The sequence below is a fragment of the Lycorma delicatula genome, chromosome 1 (genome assembly GCF_047948215.1).
Source record: "Lycorma delicatula isolate Av1 chromosome 1, ASM4794821v1, whole genome shotgun sequence".
NCBI classification, from domain to species: domain Eukaryota; kingdom Metazoa; phylum Arthropoda; class Insecta; order Hemiptera; family Fulgoridae; genus Lycorma; species Lycorma delicatula.
Window position 1 is genome coordinate 400861976 of NC_134455.1, and position 23752 is coordinate 400885727.

Consider the following 23752-nt stretch of genomic DNA (forward strand, 5'->3'; position numbering starts at 1 on the left):
ATACGAGAGTCACACATGAGTACCTGATGTCAGCAGGACATGCACCCCTATGTGTATGATGCAATTGCCACATGAATGTGCGCCACATACTCATAGATTGCATATGTTATGCGGCGTTGCATCGTAAATTTTAACTACTCAGAAACATCGGTGGTGTCTTGAGCAATGGTAATGAAGTTTTAAACCGGATGTTTCTGTTTTCGCATAGCGCTGGGTTAATACAAAAAATTTAATATTGTTACATATGTTTTGTTTTTTATTTTAATCTTTGTGGTTTTGTGTTTTTGATTCTGTTATCCGAGTAGGGAGCCTTTTACATTCCCTATCAAACTTTGTTAAATTTTATGTAGTTTTTTATTACTTATGCTTTTTTATTTTTAATTAATGTATTCTATTTTTAAGACTGTCTGTGATATTAGTTGTAAGGTTTTAGTGATATTAGATGCAAGTCTTTAATGATATTACTTTTAAGTTTTATTTCATTTTTTTTTTTTATCTTTGTTTTTAACTTAGTTTTAATTTTTTATTATATAGCTTGTATTAGTTTTAAGTTTTATTTCATTTTTGTTATTTTAGTTTTCTTTTTAGTCATTCTGTTATCCGACAATGGGCGCTTTACAACCATATTGGACTTCATTAAAGTCTATTTACTTTTGGTTTTATTTTAGTTTTTATCTGTGATATTAGTTGTAAGTTTTATTTATCTTTTAGACTACTCCTAGTTTCTTTTATTTTTTTATTTAAAAAAATCTGGGCGATGATTATGCCATAGGCGTTTTTCACCCCCAAAAAGAAATCATTATAGTGTTGTTTTTGACTAAACATTGACTAACAAGCAATGAAGTGTGAACAGGCACATTATTATGGTGCAAAAGCCATGAATTGTGTTGCCACAAATCCGGGCTTTTTTTCAGATTGCATCACACAAACAATGTTAGACTTGTAGGTAATACTCCTTATTGATTGTCTGACCTTCTGGTAAGAACTGATGCTCATGGCGTTAAAATCAAAGAACACGGTGACCATAACCTTCACCTTCAACCGTACTTGTCGAGCCTTTTTCGGTCTTGGTGGTTCAGAATGTCTCTACTGGAACAATTCCTTAGTTTCAATATCATATCCATAAACCCGTGTTTCATCACCTGTAATGACTCACTTCAGTAGGTCTGCATCGTTGTTGACTTTATTTAGCGACTCCTCAGCAACTTCCATTCGCTGCTGTTTTTGTTCGAAATTCAACACTTTTGGAACAAATTTTGGTGTCGCATGTTTCATATCCAAAACATCCTAAAAAATTTCACGGCATGAGTCTATTGATATCCCAACATCAACAGCGATTTCTCAGATTTTGATTCGGTGACCACTCGTAATTCATTTCTTTCACTTTTTCCACGTATCGTTAGTTGATGTGCTGGAGTGCTCGTCGTCTTCAATGTCTTCAAGACCTTAGAAATGCTTATACCACTCGTAAACCCTTGCTTTACTCATAGCAGACTCACCAAAAGCAATATTTAACATTTTTAAAACATCGCTACACTTTATTCCATTCTTGTAGCAAAATTTAATACAAATTCTCTGATACATTATTTATACAAGAAAAAATCACCGATCGTACCAAAACATGTGTTATCCTTTTGACAGCTGACAACAGACAAAACATCCAATATGACTAAAAATGTACAAATACTCTTCAGACATGTTTACCAGTACAGCAAAAAAATCCTGAGAATCAGACTAATACAACCTGAAAAATTTCAAAATTCTCTTTTTTTGAACACGCTTCATATGGCCCACTTTTTTGAATTTTTTTTCTTTTGGTATACAAAAGATATTTGAAGGTAAAATCATAAAAAATGAATTTATAAGTTTAAGAATTTAATACAGTACTTAGAACAAAGTAATGGTATGTGATAACAGAATGATTCAGAAATAAACATTAGATTTAATATTGTAAATATTTTATGTGAAATGGGTGAGAGCAGATTGGAAGGACAGATGATGTCGATGGTAGGCTGCATCATGAATAGCTGGAAGATGAGTTCGGTTTTTTAGAAACTATTTCTTGATAATAGAAACTTTCCTGCTACTGTGCCTCACCTGGAACTGCATTAAATCACCCAAAAAGAAAAAACAATATGCCAAAAAGTTTAATAAAAATATAATTTTTCTTTACTAGTCTATAAATAAACTTGTTAATTTTACATTGCGATGATTACGTTAATTTTGAAATCATTATTACTTCTTCATCTTATAAGTTTTATTAAAATTGAATTTAGTGGCTTAATCATTAAGAATTTTATTATGACAAAATGACGTATCATTTGTTAAAATATAATTTCAAACGACTAAATTAAGGCAGAAACTACATGCCGTTGCAGTTAGAGAAATTTTTGATGATCGACAAAATAAATTATTTACTTTCATAATTTATGAGTAAGTTGCAATTAAAAATCAAGCCTGAGAGTGATTTATTGATTAAATGTGTTTTCATTTCAGTGAGCTTTATTCTCTTAAGACTTACTTATTCATTAATAATAATTGATTTTTATACAGAGTGAAAATCGTAATACTCAAGCAAAGTTTTTAAAATTCTGTATGAGAGTATCAGCGACTATAAATATTACTTACTGACAATGAAATTGGAAATGTCACTTCTATCCCAAAAAACTAAAACATTTTCCCTTGAAAATTAAAATAGATCATTTCTCTTTTTGCTAGATGCATTACCCACCAGGATACACTTCACCTGTTATATGAGGTAATTTACAAGGCTTTAATATTCTGTTGGTCTTCAAGATAGATAATTATTTATGTATGGTAATTCAATTAAATTCATTAACTTCATTGTAGAACTAATCCTCTAAATATGATAATAAAATAAATAAAAAAATCTGTAGAATAAAGAAATGATTACTGAATACCAGAAAAGTTTTTCTAGCCCTTTGAAATGTTTTCTTTGAACTTGAAACCCGTATGGACATATTTTTTTTAATAAGAACCAGTCTATTTTCCCTATAACTATCTTCTCTTTCCTAAGAGTTGCTGGACACTCTTAAATGCTGCTTAAATGTATATTAATTAAGGGTTTTTACATATTGTGTTGCATATTTTATGTACTGTAATAAGTTAAATTAAAAACTCACCGACACTATGTTGCCTCCAATTTTATATGATGAAAATGAAGATTCTGTTTTTGATTAAAGTCTGTTATAAAAGTCCTCCATAACAGCACTCCTTTCAACATTGCTGAATCAACCGAATTATTATTAAATTATTACAAAATTATATTAAATAACAACAAAAAACAAATCTACAATTTGTGTAGTATAATTCTTTGTTTAATGACATAATAGTACACACGCAATTTAATCCACAAGTACGCACAAAGAAATTAGAAAATTTATATTTATGCTTGTTGTTAAAATACAAGAAGTCTGAATTAATTGATTAACATGTTCTTTACGGTTCTTGTCCCTGAGGTCAAGAAAATTTAATTTACTAGTGACAGGTGTAATTCTTGGTATAACTTAATCAAAAGCGGGGCTGTTTTATTTGTTTGTTATATGTGTTCCCAAACAATAATAGGCATACAGTGTTAATTTTTCTTAATTTTATTGATATTGTGTTCTTGACCCTGGGGTCAATAGCCGTTTCTTTGTATATCATATTCTTGTGCGTAGTGCCAAAACCCAATTTTATGTTATGAAGTTATATATTTATAGCGGCTGTTTCTCTCAGACAAAAACACACAGACATAATCATTCATGCATGTCAGAAGACTATAATATTTCATGGCTCTTACGTCTTGCGTTATATAGGGTCATTGAATACAGACATGTTGATTCTTGTCAGATCGTTCGATCAATAATTTTGGTGTTGCAATGCTGCTCCTCAGTTTGCGTGTAACCAACCATTAAAGTAGTTAGTTAGTGATGTTTGTTCTTTAGATTAAATAAGATTATGTCTTCATGAGGAATTATGAACCTGAAAGTGAATTTAGCACTGATAGTAGTGATACAAGTAACAAAATAATGATTATTATTGACATTTTTCTAATTTGATTTTTAAATGTATTTACCAGTTTATTCTTAATAAAAGTGTGTTGTCAAAAAAAATCTCTAATGAAAACTAATGACGATTTTTTGTTTATCGATAAAGTTCTGTATAATAAAGAAAGGTTTTTACAAGAATATGTTGTAATTTTTTTTTCTGGAAATAAAAAAAAATAAAATATTTCAAAAACGTTTTACTGCCTCTAACCACTGTTCTTGTTGCCGGAGTCAAGAACGGGCAAGATAAATAAATACTTCATGTAGTGTACAGCATAGTATAGTAAACGGCGTAGCTACAAAAGATTGATGTAGACACCAATAGAACACAATGTAGAAGTGTGCGTTCTTGACGATGGGAACAACTGTATGGAACATGTTAAGACATCTAAGTCTAGGTTTGTTGTGATTTAATGTAATAATTTTCCTGGGAAGTAAGGATCTCATAAGCGCAAGGATATTGTTCTATATTACCGTCTATATGAGCTATTGCCTCAGCCTCGAAAATAAAGTCACAGCTTTATCAAAAACAAAGCTCACAGATATAATGAATGTTCGTGGAATATAGGCCTAGCTCAACTCAAGGAGTCTAGTTTGAAGATATTACACTTGATTGTGTAAGTATAATTTTATTTACTTTTGGGTTTTTTTTTGTCATGTCATATGGGAAATTTCACCATATCGTTAACAGTAACATTAAATTGTTGATTTTATGTTTTAGGAAAGTGAATCGTTGCAAGGGAGAGAGGAGCCACTCTGTAACGGTTACGATACTTATAATGAAGTGACTGAAGTGTTGCGATGAACTGTTGCGATTGAAGGGACCGAGTTTATTAAATATGAAGATCATGAAATTAAAAATGAAGCGGTAAGTTTTATCATGCAATTATTTTATAATGAAAGTGATGTATGAAGTTTATGCTTGCTCTCTCAAAGTGTATTCATCGAGCTACTTATATGAGTGAAACTTTATATATGCACTTACTGTTGATTCTTTAATTTGACTTCATTACATATTTTACCGTGTTTTGGTTATTTCTTTAATAATACTTGAATTTAAAATGTTGCTTTACCAAATGCTTCTGATGCTTTACCAGATTGATCGATTGGGACTGCCACATTGGCCAAAAAGATAATGCTACTTTACTACATTAATGCGCCTGTAACATGTATTGGATTGTAGCTGCAAAACTTCATTAAAATTTACGCTTTGACAATGACTTGTGGAAGCATGTGCTTTATTCATCTGATTTGGCTCCTGTGATTACTTCCCTTCCCAAACCTGATGAAATTGCTCGCTAGACAAAGATCAATTTCAATGATGCTAAGGTGAGATAACAGCTTACATCACACAGTTCAAAAAAATCACATGATACTGAAAATATTCAAAAGTTGAAAAATCTGACTGAAAATATTCAAAAGTTGAAAAATCTGAGTAAATGTATCGAATTGTAAATGAACTAAGTTGAAAGTTTAAAGAACTTATTGCCAAATTTTCAGTTTTCTTTGCCAAGTTATGATTTATCTGAACAACCCCTATATTTGTTTTAAGTTGACTTATAATTTCTCAGAATTAAATTTGTGATAACTGTGTTTGCTGTTTTTTTTTTTTTTTTGCCGGCACATCACGTGGACCACTCGGTTACAGTAGCAGCATCTGGATTGGCAACTAACATGAACACATGTAAGAGTAAATGAACAAGATAGTAAACATTATATTTCTCTTAAAAACTATTATATTTCTCTTACATTATTCACTATATTTCTCTTATTAAATTCTATATGTACTTGCTCCTTAAGGCTATTTTAAATAGAATTTTATTTTTAAAGTATGTATTTTGACTAATTATGACATAATATGTCATTTAAAACCATTTTTTTTTGCATGCAAGATATATATTATTTCACACTTAGAAATATTGAGCAATTTATATACAAATTTTCTGTCACACGTGTGTATAAGATATTTACGCAGTTATCTGAATAATTTTATTTGCACGCAAGTTTTTTCCATAATTATACATTTATATACTGATATATTTATAGAATTTCACTATGTAATAAGAAATATAATGCTCAGAGTCCGACTTCATAGAACACTGTAAATAAACACTTCGCCATTACAGCAGGTCAGCTTTTTATTTTATTTTTTGTTTAGCCTTCGGAACAACCGTCAGGATTACATCAGAGGATGATATGTATGTGTGTAAATAAAGTGTAGTCTTGTAGACTCTTAGGTCGACACATTTCTGAAATGTGTGGTTAATTGAAACCAAACCGCCATAGAACATCGGTATCCACGATGTAGTCTTCAAATCCATATAAAAGTAACTGCCTTTACTAGAATTTGAACCTTAGAACTCAACTTCGAAATCAACCGATTTGCAAAAGACATGTTTACCACTAGACCAACCTGATGGGTTGCAGCAGATCGGCTGATTACGATCAAATACATATGAAAATCCCTCGCTTCATACTGTATTTAACCTTACAACTAGCGTTATCTGTCATTGTAGAATACTATTAAAGAAAAAAAAAAAGTAAAACAACGGAATATTATGGTAGAGAATGAATTATAACCAGACAAAAAGTTTATATTGGAATATTCCGTCGATGACTGGTAAGGGGTTAATAATAGTGATAATAAGTACACCAGAAAAAAATACTTCGAAAATTACATTTTTTTATACGTATATTTGGTAAATGAAAATCAAGAATATTTATAATAATACATTGTTGCAATTCCTTTACAAAAATTTCTATATTATGATGAATATCAAATTTTAGTCATGCATGGTGTTATTCTTGTGCTATAAAATTCCATTTCCGTGTTCCATGCAAAAGCATCAATCTTGTGTGGCTGTTTAAAAAATAAATAAATATTATTTAGACTCAAATTCATTTATTAAATGTTGTATTACAAAATTTATATTTTTATTATCCGGTATAAGATTAGAATTCAAAATACGGTAACTGTGGTAAATGATAATTATCACGATAAAAAATTTCACTGTAAGCAAAATTAACACTGATGTCGGTAAGATTGGAAAAAATAAAACCAGGAAAATTACCGCAGCAGTTTAACAAATTATTTGAATATAAAAGATTTCAATTTATAGAATAATCCATAAGGTGAGTAGCAGCATTTTTAACATTTAAATATGGATGATAATATTTAACAAAAGAAATGTATTTGATGTTTTCCCATACATAACCTGGTTTATTAGTCATCTAATATTAATAATAATTTAACTGTGGCTGTACTGTTAATGTGTGTGGTGAGTGAATTGGAGATACAATTTATTTTTATGTTATAAATTATACAAAAAATCATAAACATATTTACTTTGTAGCGAAACTTTTTTTTGTTTTTTATTACAGCAAGTAGATTTAGTACAACTGAAAGAGGAACCGCTGGATGTTATTAATAGTGATACTGAAAAAGATCCTTTAGCAGTTGAAAAGACCGACTTAATTAAATCAGAAAATTTAAAAGTCGAAAATGAAGGGGTAAGGGTATTATATTTTGCATACAGTGGAACATTTTACCCAGATGGACCTTTGCAAGGCCAAATCTGGATAATTGGAAAAGATAATTTAAGAAATGGCTATCTTATATACTGGATATGCCATTCTAATATTTAATTGGTAACACGTTTAGTTAAAAAAATGTATATAAAGAAATAAAGTATATCAGTAAAATTAAAATTAAATTTTGAATACATGTGCAGTGTAAGAAAAAAAACAGTAACAGTGTAAAAAATGCAGTGTGTAGAAATTATCATTAATAATTAGTTTAACAAAGGACAAAATACAAATATATATATATATATACACAGTCAAATTCCTGTAACTCGAATACCTATAACTCAAAATATTTATTTTAATTCCCTGCCAAATTGTATTACGTTATACAAAAATGCAATTCCTTTAACTCTAACAAAAATCCTATAAGTCAAAGTAAAAAATTTGATTAGTTTATTACAAAAAAGTAAAGTTTTAACATTAGGCATATAATACTGATCCTATTTTCAGTTCAGAAACATGAAACAAGCACGATTCACTTCTGTTACTATGCGATAAAAAAAAAAGAAGGAAGAATCATCATACAGTAAAGAGGGAAGTGAAATCTTATACATCAGGCATCAGTATTCACTGGAACTCGTTTGTCATAAGACAGTTCTATAAAGGACATTAAACAACACGGTCAGTGTGTCTTTATAATCGTCTCAGCTCATATGCGTAGTTTTTGTATGTCTGTTTAGGTTTGTTTGCTACTGTAAACAAGGGTGTTCTTATCCTGTTTTAGAGAGGTTTAAAAACAGTCACGATCGAAATTTACCTATCAGTGGATCAAATTTACACGAGAAAGTCGATTACTTTGCGAGACAGTTCAATCGTATGGATTTCAAAGCTAGTATTGGTTGCCTTAATAAGTTTAGTTAGACGTGGAATAATTTTTTAAAATGTTCATAGTGCCAGTGTAAATGAAGAAGTTTGTAATAAGCTGAATTACAAAAAACCTTTGTTTTAAAAAAGCTGAATTTAAAAACCCATAACCGGTTATTTTGTCAGAATGTGAACAAACTAGCAGTGAAAAATCTTTGTTCTAGCAACAATAATGGTGATGATCATGACTGGGAGTCTGTTACCGATGTTTTGCAAGTAACCGGCAACGTAACTTTTCGGGATTATGTTTCTATAGATGAAGATTTGATAGTAGCCGAATACCCTACTGATGATTTTTGTAATCAATACTGTTAACGCAAAGGCAAATGAGAATGACACCATAGAGACCGATTCAGATAACAACAATAATGAATTACCCTGCGTACCGATCCCAACTTTAATGGGAGTTACTGATTGTGTTGATTCTGTTTGATAATTCGTCGAGTCAAAAGGTTATGTACCAGAATTGGTTTTTTCCACTGTGGCAGATATAGAAAAATGGTTGACTGCACTCCATCAGAATAAATGTTAAACAACATTCAATAATTTTTTGTAATCAATTTTTAAAAATTCAGTTTTTTTTTACAAAAGAGCCAATTCTTCACTTTTCATTTTATTTTTTAAAACTTTATTATTGTTTTTATTTTAAAAACGTTTAAAATTGAACTGTGTTTTATATACAACAACGGTATGTTTTACTATTTATATTAAGTTATACCCTTTTGTATTTTTCATTCATTAATGATTTTTGTGTAATAAATTGATTATCATTGAGTATTTATAATGCTGAATTATGTTGTGTAATAATATTGCTGTGATATAATAAGACTGTATGGAAAAAGTGCAATATTTTCTTAAATAGTGCTGCACGTTTTATGTGAGTGAATTTACAGTGGAGTAGTAATTTCATAACATGTGTGTTTCTGTAACTCAAATTTCCTGTAAGTCGAATTTTTTTTTATTCCCTTGAATATTCGAGTTATAGAAATTCCACTGTATATGTTTTTGCTAAATGAATTGCAAAAAGTTGGTTAAGAAATCCAGTAAAATAAAAATTGATAAAAAAAGTCCTTTTGAAGCAAAGCTTTAATTTTTTCAATTAATGTATTAGTTTTTTTTTTTTTAATTCTGTAGTCTGAATTTAAGTAGTCCAGTTGTTGGACATCTGGAAAATTGGTGCTCCACTATTCCACCTTATCATTATTAATTGGTGCTCCACCTTATCATTATTATTACTTGATTTGTAAATTTTGGATTTCATACAGTTTAACTTCTTAAAAATTAATATAAATATTGTTATTTCTGTGTTTGTCATAAAAAAAAAATTGTTTTTAATTCTGTTTAATTAATATCGACTTATTAAGCTGTGTGTGAATGATAAACGGTCAATATGGTCGGGCAAAGGTGTTATTTTGAAACTTAATTGATGACTGAAATGTGGGTAATTTTAACCTCTTTTACATTTTAATAAGCTCTGGATGATTTGTTGTTAATTGTATCGGGTTGTCGTATTTGAATATTTATCAGGTAAGCAATTTAAAACAGACCCGGTACAGACTAAACATGTTTGTGATGTAAAATTTTATTAATGAAATGAAAATAAAATAAAATTTAATTCTGTATTTACATTAGAAAAATTTAACATATTATATTTTTACAAAAGATATTCAAAGTTAGCACCCTGTGCAGTTGATGCAGCAATGCTAAAGTAATCGTACTGAGAGTCACCTGACGCAAAATGTTCTCAGTTACTTTAGTTTTTTGTTGTGAATGTTTGCCTTCACTTATTTCTAGTGTAGGACTTCAATTTATAACTAATCCTTCAAATAACCTAAGAAAGAAATTGCAACTAGACAAATCTGGGGAACACAGATGCTACTGTCCTCTGGTGACAGTAAAGGCTGCACGAATGTATGCCGAAGAGTTGTTTATGTGCAACACATTGTTTCTTCGTCTTTATGAAAGAAGCCATTTTTTCCCCCACAATCTGTTAATAAGGTATAGAATTGTTTGAAAATTGTACAGAACACTTTTATATTGACGGTACAGTAAAAATAAAAATGGCCCCCCTATACAATTACCAGAAACAGCAAGAGTTTCATTCACCAACCTTGATAATTGAAACCGCGCCTCATCTGACAAAAAATATATTGTCGGGTCTATCTGTCCATCGACAATGTTTTTGAGAAGCTGAATCGCATTAAGTTATTTCAGTTTGTTCTCATATGTTGTTGCACGATACGGTTTCAAATTTAAACAGTGAAGAATCTTAAGGCAAAATAAGTGTTTTACATCGCTTTATTTTGATCACTGTTTTATAAATTTTTTGGTCGACAAATCCTTCTTCGAATATTGGTGGCTATGGCCTCTGGAGTAATAACAGAAGGTCATCTATTTCGTTGTGCAATTTGAAATCGGCCTCGTATGCCTTTTTCTAACTGAATCGTATAAGCTACTCTTTGCTGGGATTCTATCATTCACAAATTTTTCAGCGAATATTTAATGCCTTCCTGGAAAGGATTTGAGAACAGTAATTAGCTTCCAAAACAAGAACCCATTCCTTGATCTATTAAGGGCATTGTTAGAAAAAACTACTCACAGAGTGAAACTTGTTGCACACTGAACTGTGAATAGTTTACAACTGACAGCAGTAGATTAGAGTAGTAACATTCACAACCAATAATGATGCTAATAGAAGTGTTAAAGGTGGTGTTCAAACAACTGCAGTTCAAGCTCTCTGTTCGGTTTTTAAGTTTATCACCCTATGTGTGTAAGTATATATATTAGCGCTTTTGCGATACACACCGCTTCATCAGATGCATTAAAAACTTTTTTTTTTAAATTTGTAACTTTAAAAAATATTTAATACATTGATGAAAAGATGCACACCACAAAAGTGCTAATTGTAAGAATTTGAAAAAAAGCAAGCAGTAAGAGATGTTTTCATTTTATTTATTATAAATTTATTGTTTGGCTTGTCTGCACATGTGTGTTCTGCTGAATCTGAGAGTATACTGAACAAATCTTGGGGATATATCCTGTCATTTGAGGCTGTGTTATAAGATATTACAATGCCAGATTTCCTAAATAGAGGCCATTATGTTTTGGGTACCTTTAGCACAGACATCCTGTATATAAAATTTTATATATGTAAAATGTGTGGGTTTGTAGATCTGATTTAACATGAATATAGAAGTAATAAATATATTGACCTGTTATAAATTTATTAAATAGTTTTGTTGTAATCGATATATTTTTATATTAATTCATAATTACCTTTTAATTATTAGTTATTTTTAATTTACAGGCTACTATCGATAAAGGAACCGTCAAGGGAATTACCAAGAATTGTATTACTTATAAGAGAAGCGTAAATAATTCGGTATATGATGGAATTATAAAAGAAAAATTCAGTGAATGTACGTGTGCGTACAGTGATGTTACGATAGAAACTTTAGTTGAAAATACAAGTAGTGAAAACAAGTTACCTGTGCAGAAAGAAAAAAAATTGGTTTGTGAATATTGCAATAAAAGATTCACATGTAATTGTTTAAAGAGACACATTAGCTTTCATGCTAATATGAAAAAAAAATTGTCAAAAGTCTGTTATTCATGATAATGATATAAAAACGCGCCTTATTACCCATAATGAAGAGAAAAATTATGTTTGCAATTTTTGTCAAAAGTAGTTTTTAAATATAATTACTTTTTAAAGAGACATCTTAATACACATACAAAAGAGGAGAATTATGTTTGCAACTTCTGTCAAAAATCATTTAATATTAAATACAATTTACAAAAACATATTTTTAATGTTCATATAAATGAGGGAAATTATGTTTGCAACTTCTGTCAAAAGTCATTTGTTAGTAAATCTGTTTTATATTCATAAAAAAGTGAAAAATTATGTTTGTAAGTTTTGTTAGAAATCGTTTAATGAAAAATGTAATTACATTTAAACAATGTAATAATTAAATTGATGTAATTAATGTAATGTAATAATGAAAAATTATATTTAAATATTCATACTGAGCAAAATTATTTTGTACTTTTATCAAAAGATTTTAATCAGAGTTAAGTTTAAAAAGGCATCTTAATTGTATCCTTGTTAGAGAATCCGTATGGTCTTCAAAAATCTTATATAAGAAATTTGATTAAGAAAAAAATTAATAACATTTTTTCAAGTGTGCATAATTTAAAACAGGTATAATAAAATTTATCCAATGCATATAATTTATTTAACATTATATTTTTCTCCATTTTGTATGTTACAACTTAGGTGTGGAGGTACCTTGTATGCCTCAAACACAGATTTATATATTACTGTAGTTTATAATATGCGGGTGATGTATGAACATTTTAAGCCCAGAACCAGTTCCAATTGGATAATTTGGTAGATGCTGAGGAATTCCACTAGCTCAGAAAAAGCAGTGTAAAAAAATGCGTATAAAGCTTACAAGAGAGACTTGTTATAAAAATCACAACTTTCATGTTTTTCATGAACATTGTTTTTTTAAATGCATTTTGATAAATAACATTGCTCATGAACGAATATAAAATTCTATAAAACCTGAAAGTTTACTTCTCATCACACGTCTTACATTTTAGGTAAATCCTAAATATTAAGTAGATTAAACAATAGTTTATATATATTTATATCTATTTTAAGAATTGTATTATCGATTAATTTTCAAATAGACATTCTAAGATATTTATTTTTTTATCTAATAAATAAATTTCCACAGAAAACAGGTTGCTTCTTTATTTAAAATGTATCATTCATTTTCGTAAAAACAAATCGATTGTATTATTGTATAACCGGATGCAAGTTTATTATTTATCTTTACTAATTATGATGATTAAAACTAAAGCTACCCACTTCATCCAGCTTACATAGTGGGACTGTGTGTCTACATCCAGGTTTTGGGTTTGAATCTCAAGTTGGTTTTGAATTTTTTAATACATTACATAAATAAATTATTTGTAAGTACATGTAATTATTGGTTATCCTGTTGGATTTTAAATAAAAGATAAAATTGATTTATCAATATCTTTTAACTTTTCTATCTTTAATGGTCTATTAATTATTATTGTGTATGTTTGTACACAGCCTATACTCCTTATTCTTTTTTTTTCATTATCAGTGACGGGTAGGACTGCAGCACCTCCTGTTTCCACTTGATATTATCGATAACATTTAATAGTATGAGTCCTTTTTTCTCTAATTCTTTTTTTATACTTGTACAGTATATAATCCTTAAGCTTAGTGTTAGTATCCATCCCCCAGTTTATGAAAAAGATACAAAAATCTTTGTTTGGAACTGTGCGCGCTTCAAAGTTCCAGCAGTGTGGTGTTTTGCTGTTGTGTGCATGCACACATAGGAAAATGGATGGGGGGCTGCAAGGAAGAGAGAGCACTGTCGCTCCCACAGCACCGACCCTAGCATGCTAATGGAAGGTAGGTTTTTTTAAATGTGTATGGAATGTTCCTTATTCATTCCCTTTTCTAGTTTAGTCGGTGGAAGGTATAATAAAGTCAGTTGACTTTATTATAAGTAAATAAATAACAGTAATATATTTGCATTATTTATTTTGTTACAATGTTAATTTGCAATGTATGTTACTTTAATTGTGACCATAATTTATAAATGAACACATCAATAGTAAAAAAAAATCTAAAAAAAGTGCACTTTAAAAATCTTAATTTTGTATTTCTGTCAAAGCAACTTTATAATTATTTTAATATGGACAACTGTTGTCAAATTTTTAATCGCACCAAATCCTTACAAAGAAAAATTTTATTGATATGATTTCTTATTACATAAAACTGTTAAAAATGTGTCTTTGAATGTTCAAGTGATTTAAAACATTTTATGAATTATTCATATTTTCAAAGTGTATTAAATAAATAGTTCATAAGTAACATCGATAACAGACACGAGAAGTAATTTTTTTTACTTAATGTATTTACTTTAACATTATTTCACATGTTTGTATTTAAATGATTAAAGATTTATTTATTGATTTAATTACAGCAAAAAGGAATTTTGAAAATCTAAAATACACAATTTAATAAATTACACGAATAAATAAATTAATAATATAGTTAATCGATTAAATAAATAAATTATAAAATACACAATTTAATAAAGAAAAATTAGATTTATCATAAAACATCTATAAAATAAATTTTTAGGCGGCTTAAAGTCACTGAGAGATTCATTGTTGTACTCAAGTAATAATGCTGTTTGATTAAAGGATTTAAATACATAAAAAGAATAATCAAATAATTGTTTATGAGAACTGGGTTTGTCATTATGAGACACACCTTTTCTTTGGCTTGTGATCTCACAGTCGGTCATTATATAGTGACTTTTGACAAAAAAAATAAAAATATGAAAAGCAATTCACTTTTAAAAACATTGAATCTTTTCTGTTAAAAGTACCTTCTTTAGTAGATTTAACAACAAGCAGTTTTGTTTATAGCATTTATCTTTAAAAGATTAGGAAGCCACTTAAATATGTATTAAATGCATTTGATATTGTTATCAAATTTGGTACATCTGTAAATTTCTTACTGTTCAAATGTGTCAAAATCTTGGTTTACATATAAATTTTAATACCATTTTTACACTCTGTTTTTAGACATTAATGTGGAAAAAAATCAGACAATAATTGGCATAGCTTATAATATTATAAAGCTAATATTAGGTTACAATAATATATTTAACAACAGTAGCTGTGCAAAAATTTCAGGTAATGTTACTGCTATTTTTAAAAAAATACATAAACTCACAAAATATTTACAAAAACATTTATTAATAAGCATACCAACTGAGCGGTATAAAAATTAAACTGTAGTATTGGACTAAATACTGCTTTGGAGACTTGTACATTCAATTACAAATAGAAGGGCCTGTACAGAAATCATTCTAACACCATTCAATTATTTGTTTAAATAAAGTAAAAGTAAAAAATAATCTGAGCTCTGGTATTGTGAGCTATAAGTACGTAACTGGTGTCAGTCCAAGAGACCTCTATTTCATTTTTTTATCTTCACATTTTTTTTTATTCATGAAATTTGTTGCTCACAGATTGTTTAAACTTGACTATACAAACTTCAATTTAACAAAAATTTACATTAAATAAAATATAGCTATAAAATCTTAAAATTGTGTTCCTGCCAAAACCCTTTTAATTTCTTTATAATGCCAGTTTTTTTATAATTTTTTCCGTTTAAGCTTTTCATAGTATTTTTAAATAATCATAAACCAAGTATTAAATAGTAAAATCAGTTAAAAGTAAAATAGAACTTAGATTTTGATTTTAACAGTTTTTATTTTTCAGACTCATTTTCATTGTTGCAAAAAATTAAACTATATACTTCTAAATCTATTTACTAATGTAAAATTTATATAAAAATTATTTATTCACTGTACAAATATAACTAAGAAAAAAATAGCCTTAAAGTACATAAATATAGCGATTAAAAGGACGAAATGATTCCGGAACCGATTTAAACTTTCTCCATACTTGAAATCTCAATTAAAAAAATCGGTTTGCGCCTCCACGTTGGTTCGTCTGGATAACCAGTTAGAAACGTGGAGATTTCTACTGGTGAACTAAATCGGAATCACCTCTCTGGATCACATCCAGAGTTGTAACTCGGGAATTTATTCCCACCCAAGGCTGACTTGCCTTTGAAAGTCAAATATGGAAGGTCTTTTAAGAAAAAATCCACCGTCTGGTAAATACCAGAGAAGGCTGCACTCGGATCCGGTGGGCAGCAGCTTAAAAGATAACAATGAATCGGAGCGTTTGGAAACACCCAAAAACAACACAACTTCAAAATTGAGGATAAGACACAAGCAAATAAACTACATTGCCACTCACAACATTAATTCTCTAACTCAACCCGGCAAACTAAAAACTCTAACAGACATAAAGGACAAACAAAATATCCTAATCGCAGGACTTCAAGAAATGAGAAACACCGATCGAGAGCCGTTTGAATCTCAGGGTTACAGAATTTACAAAGGAATCCCCGGGAAACATGTGATGAAGAATTGCCCACAGTTCGGAACAGGATTTGCAATCAATCTTAAAATAATTGACTCAGTCGTAGAATTTAAGTCTTACTCCCCCAGGATTTCAACCTTAACCCTAAAATCAGCCAATAAATTCTACACCATAATAAATGTCCATGCTCCCACCAATGACAAAAACAATCTTAAAAAAGATAGAGAAGAGATGGACAAATTCTGGGAACTTCTTGACCAAACTGCAAACAACATAAATAAGACCCACACGAAGATTTTAATAGGGGACTTTAATGCCCAACTTGGTAAAGAACGAAGATATCGTGATATTATCGGAAAATGGCCTGCCCAAAAGAAAACTAACAAGAACGGCCAAAGACTTGTCGAATTTTGCAGAAACCATAATATGATCTCAAAATCCACCTATTTTATGAGAAAACCAAACAAATTGAAGACTTGGAAACACCCAGATTGGAAAAAAGGAAAATGGCAACTGGATCATGTTTGCATGGACCGGAATTATCACAAGGAGATTTATAATGTAAAAGTCTTGAGAGGAACAGATACTGGATCGGACCATTACTTAATTAAAGTTAAAATAAAATTCACCCCGCATAAAAAGAAAAAATCCCAACCTAAAAACAAAAGAGCTTATGATCCACATAAATTAATAAACAATGCCATCTTTGAAGAAACAACAAAAAAAATCAAATTAACAAATAATTTAAAAGAACTGACATCCCAACTGAAAGAAATAGCTGAAGAACTAGCCCCTATAAACCCAAGAAAAAAACACCAATGGTGGAATGAAGAATGTGACAAAGCAGTCAAAGACCGACACCGGGCTTGGATCAACCACCAAACCCAGAAAACTGAAGAATCTAACCATGAATTCACCAAACAAAGGAAAATAACTCAGAAAATTATAAGAGGAACCAAATGACAAGCCCAAAAAAACTTGATTCAGCAAATAGAAGAAAGTTCCAAGAAAACTAATTTCCGAGACTATTATAAAATTTTTGGTCAGGTTCTTCAAAGATATGAACCACCCACCCTTATGCTGAGAGGAAAAAAAGGAAATATGGCCCACACCAATAAAGAAAATGCTGAAATTTTGGCAGAAACCTTCAATAGACTCCTCAACTGTGACGACCCCCCAGAGCTTTTTGAGATTGACACTGAAACTTAACCAGTAAAAACTTCACCAGTAAATATCAACCTGCCAACAATTCAAGAAGTTCTCGCAGCCTTAAATGAAATAAAAAACTACAAAGCAAGCGGAGAAGACCAGCTTTTCGCAGCACTCTGGAAACACTCATCAGTTTATTCAGTCAAAACTTCCCTACATCTATGCCTCGTGAAAATATGGAACGAAGAAAAACTTCCAGAACACTGGACCACAGCCCTCATCCATCCATTACATAAAAAAGGGGATACTAATCCTGAAAACTACACAGGCATATCTCTCCTGGATTGCACATACAAAATCCTGTCGAGAATCATATACAACCGATGCAAAGACCAACTTGAACTGGAACTTGGGGAATACCAAGGGGGATTTAGGCCATGGAGAGGTTGCACGGAGCAAATAATATCCCTAAAACTTATGATGGACTTATATAAAAGACGGAAAAAACAACTAATAATCACCTTCGTCGACTTTAAAAGGGCCTATGATTGTATACACCGACCATCCATGCTGAATATTCTGAGAAACCTGGGCCTTCACCCTAAACTCGTAAACATGATAAAATTAACTTTAACCAATACCCAGTCCAGAGTGAAATTCAGAGGTGAACTCTCTCAACCCTTCTACATAAAAACTGGATTGAGGCAAGGAGACGGCCTCTCACCACTCCTTTTTAACTGCGCCCTCGAATTTGTCATGAGAAAATGGTATGAAATAAATCCCAAAAATATAAAAATGGGTACTAAGAAAAACTCCATCACACTAAATTGCCTAGGATTTGCAGATGACCTCGCTCTTTTAGCAAATAACATTCAAGAAGCCAAAACACAAATCATGAGCCTTCAAAACCTAGCACAAAAGATAGGGCTTCATATCTCTTTCGAAAAAACTGAACTAATGGCCATAGATCCTCTGGTAATAGAGCGCATTACGGTAAACAATCAGAAAATTAAAATAGTAAAACAATTTAAATATCTAGGGGAAATAATAACTTATAATTTAAATGAAAAAGTGACATGGCAAAACAGGACAAATAAAATGATTAAATCCCAAAAATTAACTCGGTCAACATATAACAAAAAATGCCTTTCTGCTAAAACAAAACTTAAACATTATAAAACTGTAGTACAGCCAGAAGTCACCTACGGAAGCGAGACCCTTTTCAAAATCACTCAGAAAAACCGAATTGAAAAAATTCTGAAAATAGAGAGGAGAATTGTCAGAACGTGTATCAATAAAAAACACCAAAAAGAAGGCCGATGGTGGATTGTGCCAAATGAGGTGGTGTATCGAGAAATAGAGCCTGTTACTGATACTATGCGGAAAAAAAGAATCTCTTTCTTTGGTCATCTCATAAGGACACCGCAAACAAGACTGTCAAGAAATATCATTGAAAAGCTCTGGTTCCAAAAGCTAGAAGTAGGATGGATCAAAGAAATTAGAGAAGATATGAAAGAATTGGGAATTTCCCTGACCGACCTACAGAATAAAACTGGAAAAATTACAAAGCTAAAAGATAAGAGCATTAGATTTAAACAAAAGACAGACAAACGACAAAATACAACGAAGAGGGTGTTTACGGATGAAGAAATACTGGGCAGCTCGAAAGAGTAAAATAACACGCTTTTCTCAGAAAAGATCCAACTAAAATTGACTTAAGTGGTCCCATGTTGGCCGTAAAAGCATAATAATAATAATAGCGATTAAAAAATATAAATTTCACACTTCATAACATGTGACAAATTTTTTTTAGAACTTTCCAGACAAATTGGAGCAGTACATTTCTGACATGGATATTTGGTTTTCTTGTAGTTTTGTAGGGCAAAATGCACATATCTTCAGTTTTTCAAACAAATTGGGTATTTCTTGTGAATTTTCTGACACGTTCAACATTTTAAGGATCCTTTTGATTGTGAACATCAATTCGTGTGGAAGATTTCTAATGAGTACAGTGCACTTGCAGGAAAGTAAGTGACTTTGCCAAAGTCTTCATAAAGTCATGTTGAGTATCTGATTGGGTAAATGACTGGTGAAGAATGCAAGAATTTACACCACTTCCCATGTCGACAAGCGTGAAGAAGATTGCCATTGTCTACCTCTGTGTCCTTCGAAAAAGGTTGTGTACTTTGCACACTTTTGATCAATTCGGTCAACACCTCCTTTGGTTAAGCTGTAAAATGAAATTATTTCAGGCTTATCAGTGTCGGGGTCATCATTCTGCGAGTGGTGCATTGATGACACTAATACAACAGCTTTCAACTTTTTCAGTACATACGAAAGAAGAGTAATGTTCTCAGTATAACCATAGAGAGATGATGTTTGCTTGCATTTTACTAGGCTAAAATTGAGGAAGAATTTATTTTTTTTAAGTTCCAACATATTTTAACTCTCTTTAAGAGCTTGTTTACTATTTCCATTGAATTAAACCAATTGTCCACCGTGACATTTCATGACGTCTTCCTTCAATTGATTTGACGAGCCATTGTATAGATTGTGTTGGAATGCTGAATTTTTTCTCTTCAAAAGTTAAAGAGTTTTTCTATCACTGCTTTTCCCTGAGAAAATATATGCGTTATATAAATAACAGCTCCTGGCCTCTGCCATACATAAAAATTTCACATCATACTGCTGGTTTTCGTGGCATGTACGTGCGACCCTGAAAGGGTAGTAACATTCATTCACGCAGACTGTAGGACCCGGTCTATAATAAACCTGTGAATTCTCCAAAAATTTATTAAAAATTCCAGATATTGCTGCTGTATCATCGTTTTTTTTCTCTCTTCTCAATCTATTGAATTGTTAAAGCATAAAGACACCAAAAGAAACAAAAATCTTTTTTTTTTAGTCATTGTGCAACGAAACACATCTCATCCAGTTCCATCTGTCTCAAGTAGTCGATAGATTCATTACTAGATTTGAAAGTAGCAGTATAGCGTAGCAAACCAATGAAAGTTTTCAGTTCAATCATATCTAGATCCTAAATGAACGATAAGTTTTTCTTTTGTACTTTTCTCTTAGTTTTTGTTATTTGTTCGCATAAGAATTTCCTCTAATATTTCTAGAGTAAAAAGAAGATTCCAAATGTCTTCTATGTGGTTTTGCTCCTAATAATTTTGCCTTTGGTTTCAATCTAGGTAGTTGCAAAATAATGTTATGCAGTCTTGTTCGTACATTAACAGATGGTTGTTCTTTACTCCACAAAAAAAAATTCTCTTTCCATAGAAACAGGAGTAGATATTACGTCTTGGTGCAGTCAAATTTTTACCTTCAGCTTCTTCCTCGATTTTTTCCTGTCCCTCTAATTCTTGGTTTGTATCATTTTCAGCCCTATTTGCTACATCAACTTCATTATTTTTGTGCTTCTTGTTCTGATTCTGTATTGTGATCACTTTCGCTTAGATAATCTGGATCATTTTCGCTATCATCATCCCCATCAAATTCTTCTAGGACATTTGAAACCATTTCTTCTAAATCCTTTTCAAAATTTAATCAGGTACCTTGTAAAACACGACACAAAGGACCTGGTTGTAGATCAATGGTATCATTACAGCTTATTTCACTTATATCATTCATTGTTAAAAAAATTATTATTAAGAAATATTTTACAGAACTAGAAACGAACTATTAAAATGAATAAAAAGAAAAAATATAGGATAAAATAAATAAACAGTATAAAAAATTAACTGAAAGAAAAAAGTATTAGCATAGAAACTATTATATACAAATCAACCACTGAAAGCACTACGAAAAATGTAAAATTAAAATAAAAAACTACAGCAACGATTAAGTTAGTAACAGAACTGGTGTCACAATAACTCACCACATAATATGACAAAAAAAAAAAACATGATCTTCACAGCAAGTACTTCGCATAACACCTGGAAGGTAGGTAAAGTGGGTCGACCATTGATCCAATATTTGAGGAAGGGGAGGGAGACAAAAAATGCCAGCAGTCTGCGAGATGTATGATACCAGTTAATGGTTAAACAAAAAATAACTATTAATAACATTCTAATTTTTTTTTTTAGTTATTACTATTAAAACTATAATTTACCTGCCAGAAACTAAAACAATAATTTTTATTATTTTTCTTTTCTACTTTTAGAAATATATGGTGAATTAAAAACAAGTAATTCAGGAGGTAACAATCAAACTGGTTTGTCTAATTTTTTTTAAAACTAAGATTATTGCTTTGTTATTGGAATTAAAGTGAGAATCATTCGGTCAAATAATGCTTTTTCATATAGTAATTAATGTAGAAAAGTTAAATTTCAAACAGTACGTGTTTTGTTCATAACCAGATTTCATTCGTAGAGTGATTTTTCCAACTAACCAACTTCATTTTCAATCGGCTGATAGCACATTTCATCACAAACAAAAGTGTTCCAAGCCTGGTTGTACATCACAAAATAAAAAAAAAAAACAGTTTTAAGAAGCATTCTACGTTTCCTACAAAGTGTTCTGAACTTCAAAGTGTGTGGCCATAGCTTCCTTCCTGCTGACAGAATTTTTAGCATCGCAGAATAAATCATACCGAAAAACTAATAATCTTGACCACAGAAGAAAGTAGTCTTTGCTGAAAACAATATCCACTCTTATAAAACAAGACAAATAAACTGTTTTCGTAAAGGAATAATTCAGTATACAAGAAGGTTCTTATGATGATTCCGTTGCAGTTTTTAATTAATTACAAAACTTAAAAATTTTTTTGTGTGTTAATATGGCTTTTGCAAAGTAGAAGTGTATTTTTAAATATATTTAATTCTTAAAGAAAAAATAATTTATTTCATTCTATATCGTGAAATAAAAATTTTCCATTAAAATGAATACATTTGTTAAAGTTACCATAGTAATCGTTAAGATTAAACATTGTTGAAACTATCATATCATAATATGGAAAACATTGTTCATTAATCAAAGATTTAAGTAAAGACATAATTTTCATAACAATATTAGTCAGTATTTATTTCAATAACTTCTTATGGTGAAATTTCTAATTCTCATAACATCACGGGGTAAGTCAATGTTGAATTTTTAAACGTATAAATCTTTTTTTAGAAAATCAAATTATTAGGTAATTAGAATAAGTTTTTCATTATTTGCGTGAGATAAATTTTTAAATAAATACTATTGTATGTAATAATCTTAGAATGTGTGATACTCTATTGCGCTGTATATGAACTGCTAAAAAATTTTAAAAAACTTAGATATTTTAGTTAGGTGTGTGTCTAATATTTGGTCAACCTCACATTGTCTAATTGTCTATTTCTAGTTCATATAAAATACATAGATAAACTATCAGCAATTGATTACTGTTTATTTTTAACAAATTTATTTTATTTCAAATTGAGATAAAAAAGCTCAGTTTGAACAAGTTGTTTATTAGATACTACATTTTTAATAGTAATCAAAAAATTCTGTAAAAACAAAAATTATTTCAAGCAGGCTAATGAAACAATTTATAATATAAGGGTAATAAAAAATTCTCAGTTTTAGAGTAACAGGCAAAAAAATTCAGTCAAACTCAGTCTTTGGTTTAAATATACATATCACATCTTTCATATTTTTGACAATTACACTCTTCGTCACTCTCTTCTTCATCAGATGTTGGATGACCAAAAATTATTTCCTTTTACCACTGTAATCATTCATCAGCAAGTTGTTCACCATCCCAATTTTCATCAAATAGTTATATAGGAAGATTGTTGACGTGATTTTTCTTCTCACTACTGGTTGTATGATCAATAGAGACATTTTCTAACAGAATTTTCTTAAAATTAATGTTTCCTTATTCCTTAATGAAACATTGTTTTTCTTCAAGTCGATAGTCCCACATCGTTTAACTATAATAAATTTTTATTTCTAACAGACTTTGTTACTTATTAATCTTTTTTCCTTTTAAAGTTCTTTTAAGCTTACTGATAGTTAATAATTTAGTAATATATATTTAATCCTTTAGTTTTAAAAAAACTTAATCTTTATCAAGTTACTTTACTTGTTCTTTAGCATTCAAAATACTCTTCTGT

The 23752-nt window shown here is 30.1% G+C and overlaps 1 protein-coding gene across 4 annotated transcripts in view; it reads left to right on the forward strand.

Moving 5' to 3' along the window:
* The window catches only part of LOC142317419 (uncharacterized), a 116580-nt gene extending 103051 nt beyond the window's left edge, over positions 1-13529 (forward strand). For 2 of the 4 annotated variants that reach the window (XM_075353974.1, XM_075353975.1), the window contains one exon: positions 11806-13529. In XM_075353974.1, the coding sequence (XP_075210089.1) occupies positions 11806-12114 (309 nt within the window). In that variant the 3' untranslated portion in view covers positions 12115-13529. Of the gene's footprint in view, positions 1-4770; positions 4918-7430; positions 7560-11805 lie in introns of all 4 variants that reach the window. The other 2 variants (XR_012754745.1, XR_012754744.1) reach the window with 2 other exon arrangements.
* Positions 13530-23752: the final 10223 nt, after the last annotated feature.